Below are 14,963 nucleotides of genomic sequence, written 5' to 3' on the forward strand. Positions count from 1 at the left end.
TCTGGTGCTCACCGAAGATATTGAAGAATGTGTCCCTCCCTTTGTGAAATCTACATTGTGCGACCTGTTTCTTACCCAGATTATGATTAAACTGATAAGAACAGATACTACACTTGATCTTAGCCAAAAGGCTGAGAAGCGATTACCCAGATTATTATTAAGAGGAAAGTTCATAAACAGGGAAAATGCCACTCTGATATAGAGCTAGGGTGAAAGACTTACATCTCAACGTATCCATTCTTCATGGTTTGCTGTCAAATTTGGCATAAATTGTCCATTGAACCCAATTTTATAGGAGAATATAGTTCTTCTACTTCATGCTCTAGATATTTGCTTCCTTTCTGCACTGTCTTTGTGTCATCCTTATTCTTCTCTTGGAGAGTTGGCCTTACTCAAGTATTCACAGAAGGAGATATCCAACTTTAAACAGTGAGTAAACAGGAATGTGCCCTTGTTATGTTCTCAGTGGAACCATGCAACTGGTCAACAGAAATGAGGGTAAACGAGTAATGGTGTTGTAAGGTCATTATTGGTGAAACATCCAGTTCAGCTTTTCTCCCAATTCAAGAATCCCTCTTAGAGCATTCCAGACTACCACAGTGTGACCACTTCCGGGGACAGGAGGCTAATGACTTTTTTGAGACCCTTGCTTCATTAGTGAATAGTTAAAGAGTTCCAGTGTTAATATTGTTTTTAATACACAAAATAGAAGAAATAGAGAAAGTGAGTAATTTTTTTTCTTAATTACCTCTTAACCAATGATGTCCCAGTTCTGTACCATTCATTTAATGATCCGAATGTAACTTAAATAACCCTTTTTGTTATCTTTACATGTTTTCCAAAGTTTCCAATTTTCCAGAAATATTTTTAGAAACTAATATTATAGATTCATACTACGGTATTTCTCTAGGAAAAATTCCCTTCCTCTCAAGGCTTTTTAACTATCCCTTTTTATTAGAACTTTTTAATATCTGAACTCATAAGTTTTGAATATTTTCCCTCCTTCTTCCTCAATGGAATTATCTAAGACTGTCATTAGAATTTCATTATTTTAGGGTCACCTGGGTGGCTCAGTCAGTTAAGCATCCAACTCTTGATCATAGCCCAAGTCTTGATCTCAGGGTTGTGAGTTCAAGCCCCATGTTGGGCTCCATGCTGACTGTGGAGCCTACTTAAAAAAAAAAAAAAAAAAAGGAATTTCATTTTAGAACCATTTATCATCTGACTAAGGATTCCTAGCTATAATTTTAAAAATCTTTTTTTCTGAAGTCTAAATACGCATTTGCCTAGACCACCTTTGCAATTGTGAAAAAGCACTAATACTCGGGTCATTTTCACATCATGTAATTTTTTTTTTCTAATTTAGTCCTCTTGGTTCTGGCAATAAATGAATACTAGACAAAGTGACAGCTCACAAACTTTGATTTTTATTTTTCCATTTGCTTTCTTGGAGGTGGTTTTATTTGTTTGTGCTAAAAATCCACTGCTTTTGCATCATTAATATCAGGTTGGTAGATATGTCCTTAATTGGTAAAAGATATAATATCATTAAGTGACTTTGTTGCTCTATTCTTTTTTAAAAAAAGATTTTATTTATTTATTTGAGAGAGAGAGTGTGAGAGAGAGCATGAGAGCAGGGTGAGGGGCAGAGAGAGAAGCAGACTCCCCTCTGAGCAGGGAGCCCGATGTGGGGCTTGATCCCAGGACTCTGGGATCATGGACCTGAGCCAAAGGCAGACGCTTAACTGACTGAGCCACCCAGGTGCCCCTATTGCTCTATTCTTTGACTAAAATCATTATGTTATAACTGAACATGAAAACTAGCTTAAGAGTGGTTCAGTAAAGTTCATTTAAGTTCACAGAAACTTAAATTCACTTATTTAGTCATTTACATTTAACTCTGTGCTACCTTCAGATACCTGATGGTAACTATAAAAGCATGTGAAAAAATGTAAGGCAAAAGAATTTAAGTTTCTAAAACATTTAGGTTATATTTTTGGGGGTTGCATGAAAGACAGAATTCTGCTCTAAAATAAGGATCCTTTAAATCAGAAGGCAGCAAGTTAATGGAAACATGTTTTGTGGAAAGAATCCTATATCATCTAAAGCTGTTTCAGTTATTGCAAATTAGGAAGTTGTATGAACATAAATAGAATAATAGTATCTTGCAGATACTTATTTTTGTTAGAAGTGCAGAAATCTGGGGCGCCTGGGTGGCTCAGTCGTCCTGGGTCCTGGGATCGGGCTCCCTGCTCAGTGGGAAGCCTGTTTCTCCTTCTCCCACTCCCCTTGCTTGTGTTCCCTCTTTCACTGTGTCTCTCTCTGTCAAATAAATAAATAAAATATTTTAAAAAAAGAAGAAGGAGAAGTGCAGAAATCTGTTACAAGACTCTGGAAAGCCATGATTGAAAAGGAGAGATTAAAACATACAGAAAAAGGGGGAAAAAATCTACAGAAGCTTTAGAAAAATTAATCCATTCATCTTAGAAATCACTCCTTCAAGTTAATTCTAGAAGCAGTTTATCAGCTGAAATTGACCCAGAATCCACTTAAAATAGATGCTGCTATGCCTGAACCATACCTGTTAATAAATGATAATATTTAAGTATTCAACTGCACATGAAAGACAGTGAATCCAGGCCAACAACCTGGATGCCTTTTTTGCTTAACCATTCTCTAGCACTGAAGTTCTCAAAGTGTGTTCTTTGGACCTGTAAATCAGCACCACATGTATTGTTAGAAATGAAAATTCTCAGGCCCCATCCCAGACAACTGAATCAGAAACTCTAAGGGTGGGATCCAGCAGTCTGCCTCAGCAAGCCCTCCAGGTGATTCTGTTGCACACTGAAGATTGAGAAGCAGATCTGTAGCACATAATAATGACTAGTCTATCAAGTTATGGTCAGGATCAATCAATAACTGTAGCAGTGCTCTAGGAATTATGAAACATTGGTCAATTGTGAGTAATTATATTAGTGCCTAGGTTTATAAATCTACAGTGAAAAGTAAACCTAATGCAAGAATGAATTTACCTGACATTATGAGCACTAAAAACATGAAAACATTATATTCCTGCCTTTCCCTTTCTCTTCATTTTCTTTAAGTCATCTTGCCCAAGTTTGTTCTACAGGATTTCTCAGAATTTGAGCAAGTATTCATAGAAGCAAACCTTTTTGTTTATTGAACAATTGTGAAAATATCTGTGAGCCCGCTGAGCCTGCTTCTGCTGTTCTGTTTCAGTGCACTGTGAGGCAAGTGAATGGAGTCCTTGGAGTCCATGCATGAAGAAAGGAAAAACATGTGGTTTCAAAAGAGGGACTGAAACACGGGTCCGAGAGATAACACAGCATCCATCAGCAAAGGGTAACCTGTGTCCCCCCACCACTGAGACAAGAAAGTGTACAGTGCAAAGAAAGAAGTGTCAGAAAGGAGAACGAGGTACAATCATTACTAGCAAAATGTACTTCTTTGAAGTCTCAGAATTTGAAGCAAATTTCACTTATTTCTTAGGAAACATTTAATGCTATTGCTTGTATCTAAAACCCCAAAATGTATACCAACCAAAGCATATGTTGGCTGTAAATTACAGAATATAGATGTGCAATTTTTAAAAATAGAGTCTGATATCAAAACTATAAACTACTGTAGATGTGTGTTAATTAGATCATGATGAAAAGGGATGCGTTATAGATTTTTAGGCCTATATTTGTCTTTTGGGTCATTATCTTTCTTATCATCCTTCTTAGTACCTAAAAAACTTTTGAGAAACTTCATAAACGCAAGATCTCATACCATTTGGTACAAGACCATAGTGAAGAGACACCAGCCATAAACTTACTTCTTTTTTCCACTGCCTACAAATCTAAGTAGTACAATTAGTTTGTAAGCTTTTGTAGCTAAAGATATTTTAAAGGTTACATAGCATTTTTAAAAATATTTAAATGGATATATGTTTCTACAGTATTTTTTTATAGATGTACTTATTTATTTGAGAGAGAGAGTTAGTGGGAGGGAGAGGGGGAGAGAATCTGAAGCAGACTCCCTGCTGAGCACAGAGCCCAATGCAGGGCTTGATCCCATCACCACGAGATCATGACCTGAGCTGAAACCAAGAGTTGGACACTTAACTGACTGAGTCACCCAGGCGCCCCAATATATGTTTCTAATTCTGACTTTACATTTGAAATAAATCACCAAGGCTATATTTTACATATATAATACAAGCATTAATGACATTTGATCCCCAGATTATTTTCATGTTACACTAACTTTATAAACCAGATTATAGAACCTATTAGATCAATAGTAAATAACTGTGTTAGAGGGGCACCTGGGTGGCTCAGTCAGTTAAGCATCTGCATTCGGCTCAGGTCATGATCCTGGGGTCCTGGGATCGAGCCCCGCATCAGGCTCCCTGCTCCGTGGGAAGCCTGCTTCTCCCTCTCCCTCTGCTGCTCCCCCTGCTTGTGCTCTCTCTGTCTCTCAAATAAGTAAAATCTTAAAAAAATAATAATAACTCTGTGTTAGAGCTTGTTCTGAAGTCTTTTGATTGCCCAGAAGAAATATACCATTTAATATAATGTTTTAGGGTAATTAAGCTTCAATTTAGAAGACCTGCAGCTGTGGTCCTTTAAAATATAATCTTCCATCTTTCTCACTAATGTCCTCCATTCCACTACCTACAAAGATAGTTATGTAGCTTTATGTACCTATTGGTAGTTCTCTTGAGCCAATAAATGATCCTCTCAATGAATTGCAGCTTGAAAGGAGTTTGGCTGCCTCTGTAGTTGAACTTCCTTTGCTTTATTTCATTCATTCATTCATTCATTCATTCAACATGGTTTTATTGAATTTTTACTTTGTGGCCACACACAGTGCTAAGTCTTGGGGATTCACAACTGAATAGGGTACTCTCCCTATCCTGAAGGCATAATCAGGGTCCAGTGGAGGGTTGAGATTTTTAAATAGACGATCACAATATCATATACAAAAGGAAGATTATAGATACATGAACAAAATTCAGTGGGAACAGAGAGGAGAGTGTTGTGCAAACTCGAACATTGATCATTTAAGAAAGAACTTGGGTCACTGGTACTTTGCAAAATATCTTTCACTATACCAAAAGAATTGGCCATTATCAGAATGTATCCAGCCTACTGCTGCTATTAGTAATCCAATAGTTAATGTGATAAAAATTTTGAAGACATGGATGATTTTAAAGGGAACTTCAAGCTTTTGTAAATTTGTAAGAGGTTTTGATTAAAATTAGGTTTAAGGAATGAAAGTTGGCTAGTGAAAAAGGTCTTTCTGGCATTCATTACCAATTAATTTAAAACATCTTAAATTTTAAAAGTTGGATTTGGAAATACAATATTTCATCACTCGACTTGTTGGTAAACTCCCATAGCTGTACATTTACTTATATTTGCTATATTTTCTTGAAATTTAATGACTTACAGGTGGTCCTTGTTCATATTATTCTTTCACAAAGATTCTACATTACTAATCAGCATTCAGTATACTTGACTTTAAAAATGTAAGTGAAGAAAACCTTATCCAATAGAAAAATTAAATTATGATACTAGTTTTTCATTTGAGAATGTGGTCTTCTAATATATTTTGCTAGGACTTGGCTTAAATAGTAACATTGAAAATGTCAGTTTTTAAAACCAGCTATAGATAAGATAAATAATGCCACAAGAAGTTTAAAATAATAACCTGTGACATAAGCTTGACTTAAAAGTTTCTTCTGGTCTTTTTTTTTCTCTCTCTGGATAGGATACAGTGACATTTTACATTTACTAAGAGAACTTCATCCAACTAGAAAAATTTAGGTAGATCACATTTATAATCCCAGATTTAGTTCCACTTTTGTTTAATCTTTATTCATCTTTGTATATGTCTCAAAAAATTTTTCTCAAGTGGCCCAGAAATTTAACATAAGAGGGAAACCACTTCTCCCTTCATTTCTTACTTCTCTAACTTGATATTTTTCTTAACTTCTCTTGATGATAACTTACCAAACTTTCTATTTGAACACAAAGAAACCAAATAGAAAAGTAATAATGAACTCTGGACAGGCCACCATATCAAACATCACATGAAAATAATAATGTTACTTGGAGTCTTCTCATTTAGATTCTGAGATATATATTATAAATATTTATTAAGATATATGAAGATAATACAATAAAGTGATAAAGGCTTGATTTTTCCTACCACTAGAATAGCTGTTACCCAAGTTGCTCCTAAATGCTTATAATAAAATAAGATCTTTTAGGTTCATTGTTTCAGCATTTCTAGATGAGTAAGCTAAAAGACTAAGTTTTTAAAATAAAATTTAGCCTGAAAATCTTGAATTTAAACTTTAGTATATCATCCCTGTCTAAGAGGCTCACAATAGACAGAGGTAGATAACTCATATTTGGAAAAGGTATGGAGCATGTGTTCAGGATTTTTTTCTGCTGAGTTGTAATTGCCAAAAGCAGGGTCTCTAGGGAAGAATGATAAGATCCAGAAATGACTTTCCAAAATGTACACAAAGAAGAAGCTGAATTGAAGGAAGTAGCTTTTAGTAACAGAATGAATTCTTCAAGTTGTGAGATGTATTTTAATATATATGTTGAAAAAATTGGTTGCAAAATCTTATACACACACTTTTTCTAACATCCTTCTCATGTTTAGAATACAGTAAATGAATATGAGGATATAAATGTAATTTTTGTAGCCCCCTAAATTTTTATCTGATGTACTATTTGTTTGCATCTTCTAGAATTTTTTCCCTTACCTTTTAATCAGTCTTAACTGCTCCCTCAATTACCAGCTTTAATAAGAAATTAGTACCATTGCAATATTTTCTAACTTGAGTCTATCTCAGTGGAACTATGTATCTGAAATGTCCAATATATAACATATATTTTAAGAGAGTGTAAAGGCTAACATATAGAGTAGTCTCACATGTGCATTAAAACAATGTTGAAATGGAAGTAAACAAGGAGAAAAAAATGCATGTTCAACAATTGTCAGCTTATATTTATTGACTCTTTTGATATACTGGACCTCACCATCTTAGATAAAGGGATGTGAAACGGGACAAGGAAATATATATGTGTCTGTATTTGATGCAAAAGGGTGATACGATGTGTGTAGAGGTATGCAGGTGTCAGAGAAAGGAGGACCACTAAACATATTTCTCATTCATTTGTACATTTCTTTAACTGAAGAGAATTTCCTATAGATACTGGGTTTTGAGGAATTTCACAAAGAATGAAAGAAATTTTGTTCTTTAGCAATTGCATTAAGAAGATACTAATTAATTACATGTAGTGCATGATCTTGGGATAGAAAAGAGAAAGAAGAGCAGAGTCATGGAAGAAATGGGGCAGGGTCTACTTTCTTGATTAAAGAAGAAATAGCATCCCTCCAAGCAGAAAGAGAAAAGGAACCATTAGAATATAAAGACAGGTGGGCGCCTGGGTGGCTCAGTTGGTTAAGCGACTGCCTTCGGCTCAGGTCATGATCCTGGAGTCCCGGGATCGAGTCCCGCATCGGGCTCCCTGCTCGGCAGGGAGTCTGCTTCTCCTTCTGACCCTCCCCCCTCTCATGCTCTCTCTCTATCTCATTCTCTCTCTCAAATAAATAAATAAAATCTTAAAAAAAAAAAAAGAATATAAAGACAGGCATATCTCAGAGATACTGTGGGTTTGGTTCCAGACCTCCATAATAAAGCAAATATTGCAATAAAATGAGTCAAATTAATTTTTTGGTTTCCCAGACATGTACAAGTTATGTTTACACTATACTGTAGACTATTAAGTGTGCAACAGCATTATGTCTGAAAAAATAATGTACATACCTTAATTTTAAAATACTTACTTCATTGCTAAAAAAATGCTAATGAATCATCATGAGCCAGTTCTTATCTTTTTGCTGGTGGAGGGTCTTGCCTTGATGTTGATGGGTTGCTTACTGAGCAGGGTGGTGGTTGCTGAAGGCTGGGGCAGTTGTGGCAATTTCTTAAAATAAGACAAAAATGAAGTTTGCCACATCGATTGACTCTTCCTTTCACAAATGATTTCTCTGTAGCTTGCAGTGCTGTTTGATAACATTTTACCCACATTAGAGTTCCTTCAAAATTGGAGTCAATCCTCTCAAACCCTGCTGCTGTTTTATCAACTAAGTTTATATAATAATCTAAATCCTTTGCTGTCATGTCAATAATCTTCAAACATCTTCATCAGAAGTAGAGTCCCTCTCAGAACACCACTTTCTTTGATCATCCATAAGAAGCAACTCATCCACTCAAGTTTGATCATGAGGTTGCAACAATTCAGTCACATTTTCAGGTTTCACTTCTCATCTCTAGCTATGAAAGCTCTATGCCGCCATCCTCCAATATAAGGCTGTTTGGTCTGCATTGAAAATCTGTGGTTTAGTGTAGTTACCTTCCTTACTGATCTTAGCCAGATCTTCTGGAGAACTTGCTGCAGCTTCTACATCAGCCCCTGCTTCTTCACCTTTTGTTAAGAGATGGCTTCTTTCCGTAAACCTCGTGAACTAACCTCTGCGAGCTTCAAACTTTTCTTCTGCAGCTTCTTCACTTCTCTCAGCCTTCATAGAACTGAATAAAGGTAGGGTCTCGCTCTAGGTTAGGCTTTGGCTTTAGGGAATGTTGGGGCTGTTTTGATTTTTCTATCCAGAACAATAAAACTTTCTCTATAACGGCAATAAGGCTGTTTTTCTTTCTTATTATGCATTTGTTCAGTGAAGTAGTACTTTTAATGTCCAACAAGAATTTTTCCTTTGCATTCACAATTTGGCTAACTGGCACAAGAAGCCTAGCTTTCAGTGTATCTCGGCTTTCAAAATGCTTTCCTCACTAAGCTTAATCATATCTGGTTTTTTATTTAAAGTGAGAGATATGTGACTCTTCCTTTCACCTGAACGCTTAGAGGCCATTGTAGGGCTATTGATTGGCCTAATTTCAATACTGTTGTATCTCAGGGTATACAAAGGCCCAAGAAGAGAGAGGGATGGGGGAACAACCAGCCAGTGGAGCAGTGAGAACACACATATTTATCGATTAAGTTCACCATCTTGTGTGGGTGTGGTTTGTGGTGCCCCAAAACAATTACAGTAGTAACCTCAAAGATCACTGATCACAAATCTCCATAACAAACACAATAATAATGACAACATTTGAAATACTGAAGGGATAAATATGATAGAGAGGCACAAAGTGAGCAAATGTTGTTGGGAAAATGGTGTCAGTAGACTTGGACGCAGGGTTGCCACAAACCTTTAATTTGTAAAAAAAAAAAAAAGAAAGAAAGAAAGAAAAGAAAAACACACTATCTGTGAATCACAACAAGGCAAAGTGCAATAAAATGAGGTATGCTTGTAAATAAAATGTCCAGAGATATTTCCAGGGAAGAGATAAGTATGGGAATTATTGCATTACTGGAATATACTATAGGTCGCCTTATGTACCCAACCCAAATTAAAAGCAAAGTTGTAAAAGTCATCTTGGTTTCACATAAAGGAAAGTGTTATCTGTTAATTTATAATCACTATTAATCATTTCTTCAAATACCAGTATTATAGATATGCATTATGTTTATCATGAGCACTCTATTTAAAATTACAGCAAAATCAGTTTTTAAAAATCAAGCAAATAAGTGATGAGTCTGCTTTGTTCCTAGACTTGCTTCTCTTTTAGTTTGCTTCTTAAAATCTTTATAACAACTATTCCAGTAAAGAACAGTCCAGTTTTCTACAGGAAGGATTTATATTAAATATTCATTCAAATTCAAAATAAGACATTTAGCAAAGATTCCCAGAACAGTTCATCAAAATCCAAATAGATGGACTCATTAGCTCAAATTTGTAGTATGCCAGTTGGCTAGAGTATTTAGATGTCCTCTCCCCACCTTCACCTCATGGAGGAAGACCAGCTGGCCTATAGACACACATCCTGTGTAAGCACTGGAGGATGGGAGCTTTCTGATCTTTCCCTACACCCAATTAATAGACTAGCCCTTTGAGATAGGTCAGAGAAAATTTGAGAAAATACAGAGCAGAAATAATAATGACATTAGAGATGGTTGTTCTCAACCAGGTGTGATTTTGCTGCCCAGGGGACATTTCTGATTATCATAACTTGGGGGAGGGAAATACTACAGACATCTAGGTAGAGGAGGTGTATTCTGCTAAATATACTACACTGCACAGGACAGGTGCATACAACAAAAACTATCTGCTAATAGTGCAAGCATGAGAAACCCTGACATAAACTCAACAGTATCTCTCTGTTATCCCTTGTTGGGGCTGACCCAGCCCCTACTGAAATGGGTTGTTTGTTCAAATTCTGGGGCAGGCCAGTTGCCACCATTGAAAATCCTCAAAAGGTGTGAATCCTTGGTAAGAAGGACAGGATGGTGGAACAAAGAGGGAAATCTTCCTCACCAATATAAAGGGAATAATCAACTTTATTAAAAATTAATAGTTTAATTTAAAATATTGCAGCACAAAAATATTCAGGTATATTTAAAACTTCCAAGAAAGATAGTCTATTGCAGTAAATAACACCCTTCACTCTCAGAGAGATGTTTATTAGTATAAATGTATATATCTCCTCTTAAAAGCTAAGCCAAGGGCGCCTGGGTGGCTCAGTCATTAAGCGTCTGCCTTTGGCTCAGGTTATGATCCCAGGGTCCTGGGATCGAGTCCCATATCGGGCTCCCTGTTCAGCGGGAAGCCTGCTTCTCCCTCTCCCACTCCCTCTGCTTGTGTTCCTGCTCTCGCTATCTCTCTCTGTCAAATAAATAAATAAAATCTTAAAAAAAAAAAAAAAATAAAAGCTAAGCCAAATTTTTCTTTTTTTTAAATTTTATTTTATTATGTTATGTTAATCACCATACATTACATCATTAGTTTTTGATGTAGTGTTACCTGATTCATTGTTTGCATATAACATTTAATGTCCTCAGTGGAGAAGCTTGGCAGTTGTTTAATCACTACTTACCTTTCTTTTCACCAAAACCAATTATGTGGACATAGCCATCTCTTGTTTCAAACCCTCTCCTATCTATTAGGTTGAACCATATGAAATTGCCACTTTTCTGGGTCATAAATGGAGCCAAATATTAGCAGTTTCATATGGTTCAACCTAATATTTCAAAATTTTATCTCTCTGAATTTTGTTAAGTACTAGAACCAGCTCCAGAGTGTGGCTGTTACTGATTGAAAGATTATAGTTTGTATATACCTCAACCTATTTTAAGGTTAGGCTTTTAAAAATAGTATGGGTGTCTACTGTTTTTGAAGACTGTAGGCACTACTATTAATCTCTCATGACCCCCATAAATTCATAGTTCATCTTCAGATCCTTTTCAGTCATGGTCACTCATGGCCTCTTCCTTTAATTCATTTGATTATGTTTCCTTCTTCTTAGCTATATTACTTAGCTTTTATTCCTTTTTCTTTCCCACCAACTCCCATTGAATCCTTGAAGCATCAACTCGGTTTGCAAACTCAATGGATAAGTGTCAGAATTTGTTATCCATCCAGATAAAAGAAAGTTACAGCTGCTGTACAAGCCCCAACCCTTTTCACTGTTTTTTTCTGACATTGACATTACAATGGCAGGATCTTTGTGAGGATTCTTTGCTGCCCAGGTTTGTGGTTTGAAGACCATGCCATGATCCTTTATATGCACAGTTTACTCCCTTCTGTAATAATGAAGCAGAAGGATTACAGCCAGCACCTAGATAGAGGTTGAAAAAAAAAATGAAATGACCGTTACTAGGTTTCATGCCTCTAACACATTTTGTAATTCCATTGTATGGTCTTAAACTTCTCAGTGTTAAAGGAAAATCTCTGCAGAAAATGAGAAGCCTTTTATTTCATGCCTGGCAATCCTAGGCACTATACCATTTTTATCATTCAACCAGAAGTTATGAACTCTTTATAATGAATGCCAAGTTTATATCATTCCATTTTTGTAGACTATCTAAGATATTTGAGACATTATCCATGGTGGTCAAATTCATGTGGATGTATTTATGGGGGAAATACTTAAGTGTTAGCACTGTCTGTGCGGTCCCTTCCTTGCTATGGTGATAGAATCATTTTTAGGCTTCTCTGCTGTATTGGTGTGTACCTCAGCATCCCTATTCTAAAGACGTCTTTATAATAAATTATCCTTGCAAATGCCTGTATTTTCTGAGACTTCTTTTTTGTGATGTTTATAAATAACAAATGCTTTTTAACCCATTGGTATGTGTAACATAGCACATACTGGTCGGTTTATTGAATTGAGTAGTAGCTGTACTATACAAAGCATTCTTCAATCCCTAAGCAAGCAATGACCTTGCCATTGTTTAGATCCTGTGCACAAGGGTAAAGTTGTTTCAGTTAGCTTTTGCTACATAACAAATTAACCCCAAAACATAGAAGCTTAAAACAACGACTGTCTATTTAACAACAAATGTGAGTGGGCAGTTCAGACTGAGATTCACTGTGCAGTTCTGGTTGGGCACCTTCATGGCTGGTTAGAGGACTGAGGAAATTGTGCTAGGTCTCTATCATCAATGATGTGGCTAGGGGATCTACAGGGATCCAAGAGGGAGAGTAGAAGGAATTCCTTTTGAGGCTAGGCTCAGAACAGGCACAATTTCACTTTCACCAAATTCTTTTAGCCTATGCAAGTCATAAGGCCAGCCCTGATTCAAGATTTGAAGAAATAGATTTCACCTTTTGGTGGGAGAAGCTGCAGAGTTGTAAGGTGGTGTGCATACACAGGGATGATTGGAGAGCCACAACAATTTTTGCTGTTTACCCTAAGGTCTTTCTCTGGTTTGTAATTAGGTGAATGTGATTGTTCATTCATTCAATATATATACATATATATATATATATATATATATTTTTTTTTTTTTTTTTTTTTACTATCTAAGGTACTATCTCTTCCCTTATAAAAATACACTCAGTGGTTAATACAGGAGATGTTGTATTTCTGTTTCTGTATCTACAGTATTTCTATTGTACTTTCCAATTTGTAATGGGAAGAATAGGAAGAATAAATAAAAGTCCAGGCCAAGGTGCCTTCATACACTCAACAAACATTTACTAAAGGACCAGCTACGAGCTAGGCTGAGGATATAGCAATGAACAAGAAAGGCAAAAGCCCCTCCCACCACAGATCTCTTCTTCTAGCTATTGGCATCATGATATGTCATTCCACAAGGTAGTAACCACCAATTATCAGCTCACTTGTAGCATTTAACTGTGTTGTTTTCACCTTTGTGATTTGCTCCATCAGTAACTGCAGTCTTAATTGTAGTTCTAAGTGACTAAGTGACTAAGTGACTAAGACAGTCACAAAGACATTCATTTATGCTGGCAAAAATGAAATATCTCTGCCTACTTTTGTTTTGGTTTCAAGGAGAATATATGTCTTTCTTCCGTGACCACCGTGTTGATGTGCTAATATGTGTTTGTAAGATGGCTAAGTAGGGTTAAAGATACAGATTGTGGCTGTGGAACAGAGCAGAGTTAACGGGCCCCTTGGAGGAATGACCCTAAGACCTTGGCTTCATTTGCAGCCTGTTCTAGCCAGCTGAAATCCCTGCCAATTAGGAGGGTTCCCTAGAGAGAGACTCGGAGAGCATCAGCATAAATTTAAATTCTGGACCCCCAAGTATAGTTTCCAAAAGAGCTTTCTTGTCCTTTGCTAATTACAAAGTAAACATTTCTCCAGCAAAAAGACACTTCCTCCTTTCATGCTTCTGTCCTCCCTCCCACCTCCCTAATACAGCCACTCCTTGAAACTGCTGGTGTTGCTGAAACCTCTTTGGCAGAGAAGACACCCAACATTTGAAGGCACAAAAGAATTATTCTTTCCCTAGATCATTATCTTGTCCTCGTTTTATCTACTCCAGCAACTGCTTCATGGAAGCGTTACAGACTAACTTTGTAGATTGTTGTAGCCTTGCAGAAAGGACTCAGGCCTCCCAAGAGGTGTGATCAGGCAAATATAACCAGATTACAATTAAATTCTGTGACATCACTGGAACAGAAACATTCTCAAACTTGTTTACATTAGAACCATATCATGTTTAGCATCATGAATGCAAATTCACCATTCAAATGGTTTCATCTTTATACATTACTGTCAAACCAGACCCCAAATAGGGTGAGGTATAATTTTTAATTTTTTAAATATTTTTTTCTTTCAAAAAGCTTTATGTTTTATTCATTTTTTTATTTTATTTTATTATGTTAGTCACCATACATTACATCATTAGTTTTTGATGTAGTGTTCCATGATTCATTGTTTGCATATAATACCCAGTGCTCCACGCAATACGTGCCCTCCGGGCTAACCCGTTCCACCCATCCCCCTCTCCTCTAAAATCATCAGTTTGTTTCTCAGAGTACATAGTCTCCCATGGTTCGTCCTCCCCTCCGATTCCCCCCCCTTCATTTTTCCCTTCCTACTATCTTCTTTTTTTTTTTTTTTAACGTATATTGTATTATTTGTTTCAGAGGTACAGGTCTGTGATTCATCAGTCTTACACAATTCACAGCACTCACCATAGCACATACCCTCCCCACTGTCTATCACCAAGCCACCCCATCCTTCCCACCCCCCACCACTCCAGCAACCCTCAGTTTGTTTCCTGAGATTGAGTCTCTTATGGTTTGTCTCCCTCTCTGGTTTCATCTTGTTTCATTTTTTCCTCCTTTCCCCTATGTTCCTCTCTCTTGTTTCTTAAATTCCTCATATCAGTAAGATCATATGATACTTGCCTTTCTCTGATTGACTTACTTCGCTTAGCATAATACCCTCTAGTTCCATCCACGTAATTGCAAATGGCAAGATTTGATTTTTTGATGGCTGCATAATATTCCATTGTGTATATATATATATATATATATATATATATATATATATATATATA

The 14,963-nt window shown here is 36.4% G+C and overlaps 1 protein-coding gene and 1 pseudogene across 3 annotated transcripts in view; one reads left to right on the forward strand and one right to left on the reverse strand.

Annotated features, from left to right (window-relative positions):
• The window catches only part of RSPO3 (R-spondin 3), an 87,392-nt gene that overhangs the window by 36,353 nt on the left and 36,076 nt on the right, over positions 1-14,963 (forward strand). For all 3 annotated transcript variants that reach the window (XM_081828964.1, XM_081828965.1, XM_081828966.1), the window contains exon 4: positions 3,241-3,438. In XM_081828964.1, the coding sequence (XP_081685090.1) occupies positions 3,241-3,438 (198 nt within the window). The remainder of the gene's footprint in view (positions 1-3,240; positions 3,439-14,963) is intronic.
• On the reverse strand, positions 27-143 carry LOC115939893 (U2 spliceosomal RNA; annotated as a pseudogene).

The sequence above is a fragment of the Leptonychotes weddellii genome, chromosome 8 (genome assembly GCF_054177405.1).
Source record: "Leptonychotes weddellii isolate Sample4059 chromosome 8, ASM5417740v2, whole genome shotgun sequence".
NCBI classification, from domain to species: Eukaryota; Metazoa; Chordata; class Mammalia; order Carnivora; family Phocidae; genus Leptonychotes; species Leptonychotes weddellii.